This window comes from Cajanus cajan, chromosome 7 (assembly GCF_000230855.2).
Source record: "Cajanus cajan strain Asha chromosome 7, NIPB_CcT2T_4, whole genome shotgun sequence".
Taxonomy (NCBI): domain Eukaryota; kingdom Viridiplantae; phylum Streptophyta; class Magnoliopsida; order Fabales; family Fabaceae; genus Cajanus; species Cajanus cajan.
In genome coordinates, this window is record NC_138523.1 from 37,945,264 (window position 1) to 37,961,575 (window position 16,312).

General features: G+C 29.5%; 2 protein-coding genes across 2 annotated transcripts; both read right to left on the minus strand.

Moving 5' to 3' along the window:
* Window positions 1-867: 867 nt before the first annotated feature.
* On the minus strand, window positions 868-1,215 carry LOC145950005 (uncharacterized). The gene has a single exon (XM_083060916.1). The coding sequence runs from the start codon at window positions 1,213-1,215 to the stop codon at window positions 868-870; it is 348 nt and encodes a 115-aa protein (XP_082917042.1).
* Window positions 1,216-7,654: 6,439 nt separating this feature from the next.
* On the minus strand, window positions 7,655-11,996 carry LOC109791340 (short-chain dehydrogenase TIC 32 B, chloroplastic). Its single transcript, XM_020350630.3, has 8 exons — window positions 11,624-11,996; window positions 9,556-9,787; window positions 9,140-9,219; window positions 8,894-9,047; window positions 8,542-8,620; window positions 8,271-8,355; window positions 8,110-8,156; window positions 7,655-7,966 (listed from the first exon to the last, which is right to left on the minus strand). Exons 1-8 carry the CDS (start codon window positions 11,742-11,744, stop codon window positions 7,793-7,795), a joined length of 972 nt encoding a protein of 323 aa, XP_020206219.1. The 5' UTR covers window positions 11,745-11,996; the 3' UTR covers window positions 7,655-7,792.
* Window positions 11,997-16,312: the final 4,316 nt, after the last annotated feature.

The window sequence follows — 16,312 nt, forward strand, 5'->3', positions numbered from 1 at the left end:
ATCATCATTAATCTTGATACTTCCAATACCTTCTACCTTAACTTTTGTGGAGTTTGGTAAAAGGACATGCGAATCATGTATGGCAGTATAAGAATGAAATAAATGTTTAAAACAGCAAATATGAGAGGTTGCACCAGAATCTATGATCCATGTATGATAATTATTATCTAGAGCAACATTCATACAGATACCTGTCACATTAGTAGCAATTGCATCTAAGGTAGTATCAGCTTGCATTTGATTTGTTAGAAAGTTGATTAATTGTTGACGTTGATCAGGAGTTAAATTTGAAGACTGAGAAGTAAGTACGTTATCAGGGCTACCCGTAACCTGATTCACAGTATTGGTAGTATGATTCTTGAAATAATTTGGAGGATATCCAACCAGCTTGTAACACGTATCTTTGGTGTGCCCCAATATGTTGCAGTGTGCACACCTGGGCCTTTCTTTCTTGGTGAATCTATTCCTACTAGTTGCTGGTTGTGAAGAGTTGACAGTAAAGACAATGTTATCTGAATTAGCAACAGGGGGAGAAGAAGTGACAGCAATTTCACGTTGGGCTTCATCTTGAAGAACAAGAGAAAAAACATTTCCAATGGAGGGTAAGGGGTCTGAAAGGAGAATTTGACCCCGAATTTGAGAAAAAGAGTCATTCAAACCCATCAAGAATGACATCACATATTCAGATTCAGTAAATGATTGAAGTTGCTGAAGTCCTCCACAGGTGCATTGGAAGGTTGGTTTGTAGCCGGATAATTCTTCCCAGATTGACTTGAGCTTGGTATAATATGTGCTGATATCATCCATGCCTTGGTGGAGAGACATCAATTGGCGCCGAAGTTGAAAGATGCGAGAACCATTCTTTTTTTAGAATCTTGTTTTTAAATCGTGCCAAATTTCTTGGGCAGTAGACGCAAACAGGATGCTAGTAATAATATCTTTGGAGACAGAATTGTAGAGCCAAGAGATGACGACGTTATTGGCACGATTCCAAGCAACAAAGGTTGAATCAGTACTCGCAGGTTTCGGGAGGGTACCATCAATGAAGGCCAATTTGTTTTTCACAAAAAGGGCAACCTGCATTGCTCTGCTCCACGTGGTGTAATTTTTATGATCAAGAGGTTGAGATGTAAGAACAAGGCCAGGCCCATCCGAATGATGTAGAAAAAGAGGATTGGAGACATCTTGGCTTGGATCTTTTGCTTGATCAGCCATGAGTGGATAAGGAAATCAATCAGAGTGGCAGTTTGAGTGTTGGGGAATGGATCTTGGATCGTATTGAATAATCTCTTCGGATACCTTGTTGAACTCAGATACATGAATAGAGATGCACACAAAGGTACTAAAGAATGATAAAAGTTGAACATCATGATGAGATGAGGAAGAAGAAAGGAAAAGTGAATGATTGAAAAATGCATCTATATATTGTATTTTAGAATGGCAAAGCCAATATATATACAAGAGAAGGAAATTAGAAAACAAAAATAACTAACTATATAAGTCATATAAATCCAATACATAGTGGTAAGACATTTTGTATTTACATATAAAAATAATTTAACATATAATTCATGTTTGATTTTTATTGAATGTGAAAAATTGTCAGATCAACAATAGTAATAATATTATGAGTGAGATTAGTCTCTAATCTAATGGACTGAATGATACCCGTGACAAGAAAAAAAATTATTGTTTGAGTTGAATATGAAAATTTCTTATTATTAGTCTTTACATGGAGCATCATCTTTATAAAAGTACTAAAAGTAAGAATCTTGTGATTAAAAAATTGTATAAAAAATCAAAATTAAAGTGTATTGGATTGAAAATTTTAAAAAAATATTTTTACATAAAAAAGTTTCATATATTTAAAAGATCATACAGGCTTTTTGAAAAAAGAAAAATATAGGAATGTTTTTTTATTCATGGACATGATCCACACAATGTCCCTAAACTGATAACTAAAGACCAATTTGCACTCGTGTAACATTTTAATCATATGAAAATGTAATGATTTTTAAGATTTTTTAGACTAAATTTTACTTTTAATTTTCCTGTAATATTCGATCTGCGACAAATGAACATTTACCAGTCAAGTTAAAATTACATAATTAAAAATTGAAACCAAAATTACATATTGAAATATTATATTAGGTCCAAAATATAATTTAACTTTTTTTTAAATATAATAAATATTTTAAAATTTAGATTTCAATGAATTTATATCATAAAAATTTCTAATATTTAAAAATTGAAAGAAATGATTCTACATTTTTATAAAACATTCAAAGTAACAATAAAAATGAAAAAAAATATTAAAAATGATAAAATTAAAATAAAAGAAAAGTAAACTAATACAATATTTTAATAGCTAAAGTTTTAATTATTTTTTCTTGCTAAATGAATGAATATGAAATCCTACCTTCATTGAGGATGAACAATCATGTGAAGAATGCGTTGAATTTGTGACAGACAAATAGATCTCGTAAGAAATATAATAATAAATATTATTAAATTTAAGATAATTACGTATGACTTCCAAAATATTCACTTAAATGTGTGTATATGAGTACTTGTGTGTATATACAAGGGACTAATGTTAAGAGAATGACATTTTTACGTGAGAATGAAAAGAATCACTTTCAACCGTTATATTAAAATTAAAAGTTGTGATTAAAACACTCATTAATATGTATCATATTCTCTCATTTATAAGATTAATCTTTTAAAATTTTCTAACTCACTAACCCTCTCATTATCGTTGTCACCATTACAACCACTATCACAACCATCATTGTCATTATCACTATTGTTACCATCATCACTATTGTCATTATCACCACTATCATCACCATCTCATCGTCACACAATCCTCATTCCTCAGTTCCCAAGCCAACAATTTAAAGGTATAAAGGGGGGAGGGGGGTGAGGAATGATTCCATTGATGCTATTTACATATTGATTAGCGGTAGTTAATTTTAATCGCTTATTCTTGTTATTGATTATTATGTGTATTGATGTGGTGACTATTTTAATGATGATTTTGTTTATATTTTGTGTCTTGAGAATAAGAGTGGGTATATAGGCTCAAGTTTGTAGGTTAGCTCATACCTACACAATTAACAAGCCTGTTTTATTTTATTTTATTTATTTTTATAAATTTACATAATTATAGAAAAAATTAAGCCTAGCCTATGAAGCTTGCAGATTTCACTAGCTTAACCTACAAGCTCTGTAGATTGACATGTTTAAGATAAGGATGCAAGTGAGTGATGTCGTACTCACGGATCTAATACTTGAACCAACCCAATTATTTTTTTGTGGGTTGGATCGGGTTAGGTAATTTTTATGTTATCCAATTATAATTGGGTTAGGTAATGATCAATCAAGGGATTAGTTACATGATGAATCCGACTTATAATAAATTATTAAATTAAATTAAAAATATCTCACATAACACAAGGCATAATACACTCCACTACATATATTCAATTCTACTTTTTTTTTTCACCAATGTTGTAGTAAGGAGTTGATTGATCAGATTGAAGAAGATAATAGAGTAAAAAGGATAATTTAATTTCACATACTATGTAATTCAAAAAAATTTAATTAGTATGACATAATATTTGCTTGTTTGAAATTTTTGAAATTTCTCATTTATAATTATCATAATGTTATTTGTACTTTAACTCGTGTATGAAAATTTGAATTAAGTATTTTTTCTATTTATATTTATTTTAATTTCTAAAAATATATTTATTTTTTGATTGTTTAGTACCCAATGACCCGACTTGACCCAACTTGATAGCAATCGAGTTATTTTGATTTGGGTCACTTAAAAATAATTCACAAACCCAACCCAACTCGAATAAAATTAATTAGTTTGGATACTAAAATAGTTTAAATCCAACTTGACCTGTTTATGTCCCATAGTTTAAGAGAATTATTATTTCTACTAACTTTATGTGAGAACTTTAAAATATGAGTGATTTTAGTGTTATGTACATTAGTAAATAAGTAAAAAGTAATAAGTATTGAATTTAATATATTTTCTATTTAAAATATATTATACCTTTTTATCTTAATATATTTAAATTAAATGTACAAGTTTGATATGTTATACTTTAACATTTCGATTTAAATGTGTAAACTTTTATATTTCATAATTTTTTTTTATTTTAAAATGTTTGATGTTTATACTTTTATATTATATTTTTTTAATGTATTTCTCTCTTATATTTTCTTAGCATAAAAAAGGAAGAATTAATTTTTAATTTTTCATTAGGCTTGTAGACTTTTCATATATTTAATTACAGGTTTCGCAGGATGGATACATGCCCAAAAAAAAGTATTTATTTCACATGTTGGACCTATTTGGCTTGTTAAGAATGCAAGCTTCACATACCAAATCTTAAATAAATTGGATTAGGTTGTATATCCATCTCTATGAACAATTAATTTATAAATGATGTATCCACTTTTCAACAAAAATTTACTCATAAGTGTTAACTTAAAATTATAAATAAAAGTTACCTTAAACTTTTTTATTTTTTTATTTTTAGTTTCTTTAATTTTTTTATATTCTTTAAATCGAACCTCTCTTATTTTATTGAAATCTCAAAATCAAATCATAAACATTTACTTTTCAATTATCATAAGCTTCTTTGTAACATGTCATTATTATCGATCCTTATTTTTATCGACCTATTAATTATACAATGACCTAAAAGAATAAGTCATAGTTTTAGATGCATAAATCATATGTTTAGTCATTATTTTTAAGCTAATATGTGTTTAATTGTTTGTTATTTAAATATTAAAATTTAAAAATCACATTTGTAAGTAATATTTAAATAATAATAAGAATATCATATTTTTTTTCATTTTTTCGAACACTAAAATATTCAAAGCAAGTCCTCCACTACTCAATAACACTATAACCATATAAACCATCACGATAGACAATGTCACCACTAAAAGCCGGTTGTAGATTTTTAAAATTTAATACCGAAAAGTTATCCCTGGACATAAGATTTGTTAGTCTACCATTTATGAGATTTAGTTTTGTCCTATATTAAAATCACTAGAAATAAAGGCGTTTTTTTTCTCTTTGGAATTTGTTCATGTTAACCTCACGGGGCGATTGTTGTGGTTATGCATGCTAGGGCAGTTTAATTTCTTTGGATGAATCCCGGGGTGATTGAAGCTCTGTAATAGCTAGTGTGAATTTACTCCTGCATGTTAGTTTCAAATATACGTTGCTAACATTTTCTGGTGTTTAGAAAAACATTGGTATCATTCTACAAGTGAGTGAAATTCTCTGTGCAGGCAGTTAATTACTATCTCCCTTCAACCACCCTTCTTTAGGCTTTGTTTGAATTTGAGGATGGAAAAAGGGGAGTGGAAAAGGAGGGATTTGAAGGGAAAGTGAGTGGAAAGTGAAGTTGTTTGGATTAAGGGAAAGTGAATGAAAAGTGTAGAGAAAGTTTGTAAAAGTTTGTGAGTGAATTGATTGATGTGATAGATAAAAATAAATTTTTTAATTGATAATTTTATAAGATTACTATTTTGCCCTTAGGTTAAAAAAAAGTTTATAATTATTATAATTAAAAGATAAATATAAAAAATTTAACTAAAAAAATAAATATAAAATCTTAATTTAAAAATAATTTAATTTAAATATTTGCTTTAAATTTAATGATAGATAAAAATTAAAAATTTAATAGATGAATACGTGATTTACACTTTTACCCTTAAATTAAAAATGAGTATAATATTATTTATTGTAAATAATAATAATTACTATAAAATTATATTAATAGGTATAATTTATTAAAAAAATAATAAATAATGATAATAATAATAACAAATATTAGAAAAATAATAAGAATCATAATAAATAATAATACTACTAATTATAATAAATAATAATAATAATAATAATAATAATATTTATAATAATAAATAATAATAACAAAATATATTATGATAATTATATTTTTAACATTATTTTATTAATATTTATGAAAGTGTTATTATTTTAATTTTATAAGCATACATTATTTTATTTTATTTTATTTTATTTTCACTTTTTGATGTCAATATTTAAATAATAGAATTTTCTTAATATAAAAAAATGTATAATAAAATTTTTGAAAGTTAATTAATAAATTAAAAATTTGATAAATTATTAACATAAATTAGAATGAAATGAAGATATATTTGTTAATTTTAGAAGTTAATTTTTACCAATTAAAAAATTAAGAAAATTTTAACATGTTGCATTTTTAAGAAAGTGGAACGGGTCGTTCTCAACTAGGGTTTTTAAGCTAATTTACTATTATGGAACGGCCCGTTCCGGTTTGGGAACGGCCCGTTCTGGTTTGGGAACGGCCCGTTCCAGTTTTGGAACGACCCGTTTTAAGATACTAAAATACACATGTTTTTGTAGTTTGGAACGGGCCGTTCCAATTTTGGAACGGCCCGTATAATCGATTATGTTGGCACATAATCGATTATGTGCCTTGCATAATCAATTATGCGTGGCACATAATCGATTATGTGCCAACATAATCGATTATGCATGGCACATAATCGATTATGTGTCCTGCATAATCGATTATGCACGTAATTTTCAGAAGGGTTTTTACGTCTTTCAATCCTTGCCAACGTGGTTTTTTTCGCTTTTTTTCACGGTTTATCGAAGAAGCCTCTTTACGCTTCTCCCGCTTTTCTTCGCTTTTCTTTCTTCGTATTTCGCTGAAAACAAACACGTTCCATCCTCGTCTTTCCTTTATCGTGTACAGTAAATCAGTGGAAGCAAACAAGGGCTTAAAGATTTGGCTCTCCAGTTTCTTGCCTAACATGCTAAACCCAACCCACAAAGCACTCCTATATTTCTACGCCTCACACTAGCCTACAACCACACCTCATTCGCCCCCACCAACAACTCCGCCATAAATTATTTACATTGTCCCTAATTATTTTTTATAAAATATTAATAGTTTTATAAAAAAATTTTAAATACATGTTATATAATAAAAATATTTAAGATTTGAACTAGGAAATAATTTCTCTCCCACTCCACACTCTAATTTCATCTGTTCATGGCCTCTGCTAATCTAACTGGAGGAGTCACCGTGTTTCCCTGTTCACCTTTTCACCAAGTCCCACATCGATTTCACTGTTCAACCACTCTTTGCGGCGCTAATTAATTCTTGCTGCTTCTGCTTTCGTAGTAAGAGCTGTGGGCCTATGGCAGCATGATTAAACCTAATTCAATTTATCGATCCACATGCCAATGTCTTTGATATAGAACAAAAGATTACTACTGTGTGCAGATGGGACATCAAAGTTTTTCTATGCAAGGCAATTATATGTCACCTGAATCTTAGAATTGACCATTCAACTGTAGAATTGTCTGTAATGACGGGTTAGGGTAGTATGAATCAATCAGTGAGTACAATCGACTGATTCTGAAACTAATATTTATTAGTTATACGGTCCAGTTTTAACAACGTTCATCTTCATCCACATACACAACATAGCTTGCTGTCTTAGTTTTTCTTTCTTACTTTATATTTAGAGAATATATATGCTTGATACAATAAAAATAAAAAAATAAAAAAAAAATAAAAATAAAAAACTCTACAAAATATAGAGTGAAGAAATAACGAATAATATGTTGGGGAAATATCCTCACATATAGAACTTATGTTTATATTTGTAGTGGCTATATTAATTAAGCATGACGAAGACGTAAAGGGAGAAACACTGGAGCATGCAGCAGGTAGAATCAAGGTTTTGAAAGTGAATTGATCAACTTGTTGCTAAAATCCCAGAGTTTCCTTCCTAAGAGTTGGTTTGAAGCAAGTGCACTTGGTTGAAACTCGTTACAATCCAGAAAGTACTTCCCGGTTATCCCTTTCAGGTTGGGGTGTATAGCAACATAGCACGTTGTGGCTGCTCCCTGCTTAATTGGTCAAAATTAGAAACTACATGATATTATGATCCATGAGTGACTTTAATTATTTTCAACACCCTCCAATGCAACATTTGTTTTAGACTATCAATCCTAGCTGGAAGGAGGAAAACAAATAGAATATAATATACCTGGGGTATGCTCTTCCACATGAAGAAGGTGAACATCTTCAGAAAGTCTACATGAAATTATATCATTAATTGTCTTAGACAAATAAGCAACGAAAAGAATATTAACTGTTTTTTTTTTTGTTTTATTATTAATATTTGTACGAATTTTTGGACAACCGTACTCATAAGTAAAGAAGAGTGTCTCATGAGAGGAGTCATTATCACCCCGGGATGAACTGAGTTGGCTGTGATGTTAACACCCTCTTCCTGTTTCAATCAATAAATGAGGGAAACAAAAATGATAAGGATATATACTGATAAAAATAATGGAAAGATTTTATCCAAAAGTACCATTAATTTACTTACATCTTAATTTTTAATAAAAAAATTTGTTTTATATTTTTTTACCTACTAACCTTAAGATACTAACAATATTCAATACGGTAGGTTCACCTGGAAGCGACGAGAAAGCTCGTTTGCGTGTAATATGTTGGCCAGCTTGGACTGCCCATAGGCTTTCTTATCAGAGTATCTGAAAATTTATACCAATATTGGTAAAACAAAAATAAAATTGTTAAGCTATAGTTTTCCTGCAGAAAGGACAGAAAGTTTTACATGGTGGCACCCGAATAATTTCAAATATGTAACATATTGTTAGTTTTTGTCTAAATTGAAAAATATGATTAGATGTTCTTAGAAATTATCCGGATCACATGATCTCATTATATAACTATGCACGTAAAAAATTATTCTGAGGGAGAGTGGGAGTGGATTCAAAGTGTAATTAGCATTCATAGTTACATACCCATCTTCATCATTGATGTTATCAAATCGAATCCCCTCTTCGTAGGTGTAAACGTGAGCAATTGAAGACAGATTTATGATCCTGCCCTCAATTCCAGTGGTTTTTGCGGTTTGTTTCATCTTGTCAAGAAGAAGGTTCGTCAAGAGGAAATGACCTGAGAAATTAAAAAGAAAGGTAATAAATAAGAATACTAACAATTGGAGTACAAACATTTATATATATACACAAGTGCTGAGACGCTAGTACCAAGATGATTTGTTGCAAACTGCATCTCGAACCCATCTTCTGTTTTCTGATAGGGGCAGAACATGACTCCAGCATTGTTTCTGAAACCAAGACCAACAATGTCAAATAATTGTCAACATATCAGAAGGACGAACTTTTAATATTTTTACGTACATATTTTTAAACCGTCTTTATGTTTTACTTATTATCTCTTTTTTAAGTATAAGATAATTCAGTAAAATTATTTTATTAATTTAAATAAAAATTATTATTTATTCAAATTTGTTTTACTTTTTAATAAACAGCATATTCTACGACCATTTTGTAACTTCTAATCTTGTTGCACAATATTATAAAGTTTTAGTATATTTCAAAACCAAATACTAATGGGGGTATTCTAAGTTATTGAGAATGAGAGAGAGGGTTAAAGAAAGTACATTAAAATGTTGAGAGGAAGACCAAGAGCAATGAAGTTGTCCACAAATGATCTGACAGAATTCACTGAGCAGAGGTCAAGCTTCATGATGTCCACACGAGCTGACTCGTTTTCCTGCAGAATGAGTTGTTTTGCTTCCTTTGCAGATTGCATGTTTCTTGCACCAATAATGACATGGGCCTTTCGAAGAGCCAACACCCGCGCTGTCTCCAACCCAATGCCACTTGCTCCTCCTGCGTTATGATAATCGGAGAAAACTTAGATGCAAATTTTTATGTTTCCGTCTTATTTTCTAACCAAACTTGAAAATCAACCTTAATGATTATTATACAAATTATCAATATATATTTAAATCTTTTCCTAGCTATATTAAATAATCATGCTCTATTGGAATATACATCATTTTCAATTAATCTTCAATCCAACTACACCATCCGTCTTCATTTATGTATGTTTCGAATTCTCATCTACAAACTTTTGCTACTTCATAAACTTATTGAATTTGATCGTGTATCTAGTATCTACATCGATCATTGTTTCTCAAGTTCTTCCACCTGCCCCCGTACTGAGATGAATGACATGTATTTAATAACTATTTATTCCAAGGAAGATTGAATATTAATTCATACTGAGTTTAGTATGGAAGAAATAGATTCAAGGGTAACTGTTGCCTAACTACAGCTTTTGGTAGGAGATGTTGGCTTACCTACTTTCTATTCCTCTGGATCAATAACTACGAAAATTATTAAAGACATCTTGTACCAGTGCCATATTTTATTTAATTTTTCATATACCATTTGGTTCAATTAGTATTATGAAAATAAAAATAATAAAATAATATAACAGAAAAATGATAAAATAATCAAGGGAAAAAAATGATCAAAAGCTTTTTTTTTTTTCCCTTGGAAATATTATAAGAACTGGAGACTGAAAGTGGATCTTAACCAGGTTTTAGATCCATCTAAATTTTCAAAACAGATAATGGTCGTTTGACATCTCTAGTGCCTACACCTGTTAGAGACAGAGATAAAAGGTGTTGAAAAATAATAGACTTGAAAATTAAATATGTTTTCAGTATTTAAATTCTTGTGAATTTTTATACTAAAAATAAATCATTTCTTATGGCGAGTATTCACCGACATGAATATCTTGGGTATCCATCATGTCTCATTAATAAGTAGGTAAATAAAAAATGTTTATTTTATCGGCAAGTATCCATTAAACTTTTAATGCAAATCATATGGATAGTGTGTTTACTTTTCGATTTTTTGTCATCCGTGATACCAAGAAAAGGAAAATAATGCTATGATTTTAGAATTATATGTAGAAACAGAAAGTAAAATTAGAAAACCTTGTCTCTGTGTCTCACCAATCATAACAAGTCCTAGGAATAGGTTGGTGTTTCGAAACCAGCTAATTAAATTATAATAGTTTAATCAAGATTCAACCAGACAAAATAAACAGACTCTAAATCAGAAACATTTGCACACTTGAAACATTGCCGCAAATAGAGAATCAAGCTACACCATCAAACATTCATTAATGCTGAATTTGGATCTGCTTTTTATCATTATCCAAAAAGATTCATATTAATCGAGACATTCGTCTTCTTATAAATCATCGTTTCTCTTATTGTTTTGACTAATCAATTGCACAGTAATAAGAGGGGAAAAAGAATATGATGAATAATTGAGATTCTGGATAAAGAAAAATGCGGCTGCAGAGGATTCTCATTTCTGTGATCATATGCAGAGCAATTGGGTCCAATCACAGCCTCAAGCTGCCACTGTAACTCACATGTTGATACCATGCGAGACACTGATAAACAACATGTAAACCATTGATTCACACACAGAATGATCCAATAAAATAAATAAAACAAAAGCAAGAGAAATAATGAAGACACTAGACACGAAATGGCCAACACAAGACAGACATGAAAGTATATAGTAAAATCATGAAAAAAAATTTATACCATGCGAGAGTCATAACTTTAAGTTATAACATTAGCATGCTATGAAACTGAGTCAAAAAGCAAGCAACATTAATTAACATTGCGAAAAACTTACCTGTGATAATTGCAGTGAGGTTGCTGGCATCAATTCCTTCAGTAACATGTTCAGCAGTTGAGGCAGATCCGAAACCACTAGGTCCAGGCCTCCCTGTAACCAACGAAAAGATACCCACCATATTGCTATCACACAAATAGAGAAAAATCAAATCTGTGGTGAAAGCCGAAAGCTTAATTTCCTTTTTTGGTCTGAATACAAATAGATCACTGTATAAAGCTATGTGTATATATTTATACACATGTGCATGTTGTGGAAGCAAAGGTTACTACAAGTATATGGGTCAATAATAAGATGAATGTGGGGCCAGTGGAGTTAGCGATGAGATGATGGGGGAAGGAAAGCATGAGTGTAGTTATAAACACAAGGTTTGGAAGGTTGCAGGTTGCAAATTCCCTTGTTTTGGACCAAAGATTGGGTGTATTAAATTCTCACCGGTGAAGAGCTGTTGATAATTGAATTCCCTCAACGACCAAATTACACTATTTTTTTGATCTTACACACGAAAGTTATGGGGCCCATGATGCTGTGTAAAATTGGAATGGAACCCACGTGAAGTACCTCAATTTTTACGATTCTCAAAGCACTCAAAGTAGTTCGGGAACGTCAGCGACACATGACCTGTTTCTTCTACTTCTGCTTAATTTGTATCAGAATTCAGAAGGCCAATCAATTCTAATTCAGTCAGGTATATATATATTTTTTTTCACCAACTCACCAAGATATTCTCATGCCATATTTAGACACCAGTAATTTCTTTGGAAGTCTAAAGGTTTTCATATTGGATTAAGATTTTGTCTCTAAAAAAAGTTTTTCTATACATGGCTAGGAATCACAGCAGTGACAACATATTTAAAGAAATTAATTAGGTATCAAGTTTACCAACTATGTTTTTCTTTTTCTAAATAAAAAATTTATGTAAATTGAATTTCAGAAACTCATTAGAAATAAGTTTTAAGGTTTTATTAGAGCTTAGTACTTAAAAATTACCCTACAATAAATTCTTCACGTCAACAAGGAAAATCAAAAGCACCATTTATGTTTTTGTTGAAAGTGTTAAATGATTTAAATCAGACTCATAAATCTCGTCTACAATTCTTATTTATTTTCAATTTATATATTAATTTTGTACTTATACAGAGGTACTTTTGTAATTTTCTTGTGTCAAGTCTCCTTTTAAATCATTTTGGTTCTATCCAAGTTGTAATCTTCAAGTTTACTTGTACAAGAGGAAATAACGGATTACATGCAAAAATCACTTATATTCTCTCTTTTATTTATTATTATTTATATTAATTTTATTGAGTCAAGATCCATATAAAGAATCATTATATTTTTATAAATTAATCATCCATTTTTAAAAGATATGATTGGTTATCAGTGTAAAAAAATTTTACGCTAACAATTTATGGATGATTAACTTTATTTTTATTATAACCTTTTTTTCTTTCATGAGTTTGCTTAGTCATTGATAGGTACCGAAGACTCTTCGGTGTTATCTCTTATTCTTCCTTTTCAAGTTTACCTATACAAGGGAAAATAAGGAAATACAGTCAAAAATCACTTATATTCTCTCTCTTATTTATCACTATTTATATTAATCTTATTGAGTTTGGACCCACCCAAGAAACCTATAAAGAATTATTATACCTCTATTATAAACTTTTTTTTTTCATGAGTTTGCTTAGTCATTGATAGGAATCATCTCTCATTCTTCCTCTTCGGCATAAATCTAATTATTAATAATAATTCCAAATCTTTACTCAATATGAATTTTCAGTTCAATTTAATTTATAAAATTAATCTGTAAAATAAGAATTACTTCTAAATTATATACATTATACTAATAACATTAAAAAAAATATTATTTTGATCATATTACAAGTGAAGTCAATATATAATTTCGAACGTTATGGTAAAATGTCTGATGGTTTTTTTTTTTTTTTTGTGTGTGTATACAGCAACTACAGAACCTCAACGTTACCAGATATCCTAGTGAAGTGACAACGTCACAAGGGAGATGATTTTCTCTCTCTCTCTCTTTCTTTTTCAATTCAATCTTTTTCTGGTTGGTGTCTAGATGGATCACTACACTATGGAAATCCAGTCCTGTTATATTCTCACAAAACTTGATTACAACAGAAAGCTAACTTTGGGGCACAGTGTTTTCGATTTCTGGTCTTCTCATAAAACTTCTTGATTACAACAGAAAACTAACTTGTTGACGATTTCTGGTCTTCTTTTCAACCTACGCAACATATAACAGATATCAACTCAAGTACAAAAAATTCTTTCTGTCCAAAAACAAAAACAAGGATTAATATTGTTTTGTTATATATAAATGGATAATTAGTGTTTTTAGTATTTGAAAAGAGGGCTATATTTGATTAATTAGTGATTTAATTCCTAATTAACATAAGTTTTTGCAACGGATTTAATATAATTTTCTCCGTGAATTTTAATGTAACATTATAATATAATATAAAATAACTTAAATATCTATATTTTTTTTTACACCGAAACAAAAGTGATACTAAAATTCAAAATAATGTAACATTTTAATTAGAATAAATATTTTAGTCTCAGAATAATGTTTCAAATTAATTTAAGCAGAATATCTCCAAAGATATATAAGTAAAGGTTATAAAATGAGTGAGTTTGACTTAAATTTATGTCTATAACAAAAAATTAATTGTTATTAATTTTTATAAAGTGCAAAGGTTTCATATGTCGATAAAATTAAAAAGATTTCACACATAATTCTCTTATTTAAAGTAAAAATGTCTCTTGAGTTATTTTTTTATTTTATTTTCATTTTTTTATATCCTGTTGAGTTGATCTGTCTTGATAAAATGTGGAGTTTAAACTTGAAAGAATATTAGACTACTCACTTTTTTTTATAAAAAAAATTTCTTGACAGAACTTAAAATTAAAAGGAGACTAAAAATAGTGTCTGATATTTACTATATGAATTTTTTATTTGTTTAAGATAAACTTTGATATTTGATTTTAACAAATGTTACTTGGAGCACGTGATTTCAAATTCATCTATCTTTTTATTTTAACTCGATCAAAGAAACATGTACCAACAAAAATAATTACAATAATATTTTAAAAAATCTGCCACAAAATATTAGATCTGCTAAAAAAAATTCATAACTTGCATATATGACCAAAAATTAAATTTAAATTATTTTAGTCAATAGATACGTTAATTATAATATTATGTAATCAACATATAAGTCAACCACAAAAAAATAATGTAATACTTATATCTTTGAAATAATAATAATGCAAAGAATTAAAATAATTGAAAAATCTAAAATATATTTTTATAATATTTTTTAAAGGGTGAGTGATGATCATAAAATCCCTTTTCAATTTGTTCAAAATGAAATTAATAATAGAATTACATAATTTTTTTTTATTTTTACTCTAAAATAAACACGTTTCAACAAAAAATAATTACAGTAATATTTTAAAAATCAGCCATAAAATATTGGATCTGTTAGAAAAGTATTAAAATTTAAACATCGTATTAAAAGACTAAATTAAATTTATACTATTTTAGTCAATTGAAACATTAATTATAATATGCGATCAACATATCAAACAAATTCATAAAAGAAGATAATATAACACTAAGATAATGATGTAAAGAATATTTTTAATATAATTAAAAATATAAAAATATTTTGATAACAATTTTTTTAAAGGATTGTGGTGATGACCATAATACTGTAACGTAGTAGGTTATTTTAGAAGGTCCAAAAGCTCAGTATGACTGATTCAGTAGTCCAGAACGGGTCATTCCCAAACTGGAACGGATCGTTCCAAACTACTGAATTGACCTATAAAACTTAGTTGAGAACGGACCGTTCTGGAGGGAGAACGGGCCGTTCCAAACCCCAAAACGAGCCGTTTCGGAGGGAGTACGGGCCGTTCTGGATGGAGAACGGGTCGTTCTGGATGAATACTAGAACGGGCCGTTCTGATTTTAGAACGGGCCGTTCTGCATGTGATTTTTGTACGAGATGTGAAGGTGCAGAATGGGCCGTTCCGGATTTGGAACAGGCTGTTCTGGCCACTCCGGAATTTCTATACATAGGGGTTGTGGTGGAAGAGGAAATGTGAGTTTTTAGAGAAAAGTTTTAGAGAGAAGGACTCTGGGTCTGTGAACTCCTTTCTCTCCCAAATTTCTCTATATGATTCATTTTCTCCTCTAGATCACTAACGCCTTCTGGATTTTCTTGAAATTCAGACTAGGAAACTTGCTTTGGGAGGATGGAAGTTTCGGGTTGAGCTTCGGAAGGGAATTCTACTTCTTCTCAGTTATTGGCTATTTTGAACCAATCTTCAGGTGAGGGAAGCTAGAATGTAGGTTATTTAATTTCAGGAGAGTTAGGGAAGTTTTATGCATGGTGTTCTTTTGTTGAAATAGTTGAGTTGTTGGGTGCTTAAGTTGATTTATGTTGTTTATATAAGTTGACATGATAGATGAATTTTAAATATGTTGTATATTGCTAAAGTTGTTTATAAAGTTGTTAAGTTGCATTAAGTTGATATTGTAATGACTATAGTTGTTTAATTAAGTTATTTGCATGTTGTTAGTTGTCTATTGTTGTTAAGATGTATATTGCTGTAAAGTTGATAAGATGTTTATTGCTGAAAAGTTATATGTTGTTTAAG

What these genes read in the sequence shown, in the direction of transcription:
- LOC145950005 (XM_083060916.1), bottom strand. Translation starts at nt 1,215, where the DNA reads ATGGCTGATCAAGCAAAAGATCCAAGCCAAGATGTCTCCAATCCTCTT.
- LOC109791340 (XM_020350630.3), bottom strand. Translation starts at nt 11,744, where the DNA reads ATGGTGGGTATCTTTTCGTTGGTTACAGGGAGGCCTGGACCTAGTGGT. An exon ending in CTTCCTCTCAACATTTTAAT is followed by an intron (nt 9,220 to 9,555) that starts GTACTTTCTTTA and finishes TCTTGGTTTCAG; the next exon opens with AAACAATGCTGGAGTCATGT. An exon ending in TGTGGAAGAGCATACCCCAG is followed by an intron (nt 7,967 to 8,109) that starts GTATATTATATT and finishes CCAATTAAGCAG; the next exon opens with GGAGCAGCCACAACGTGCTA.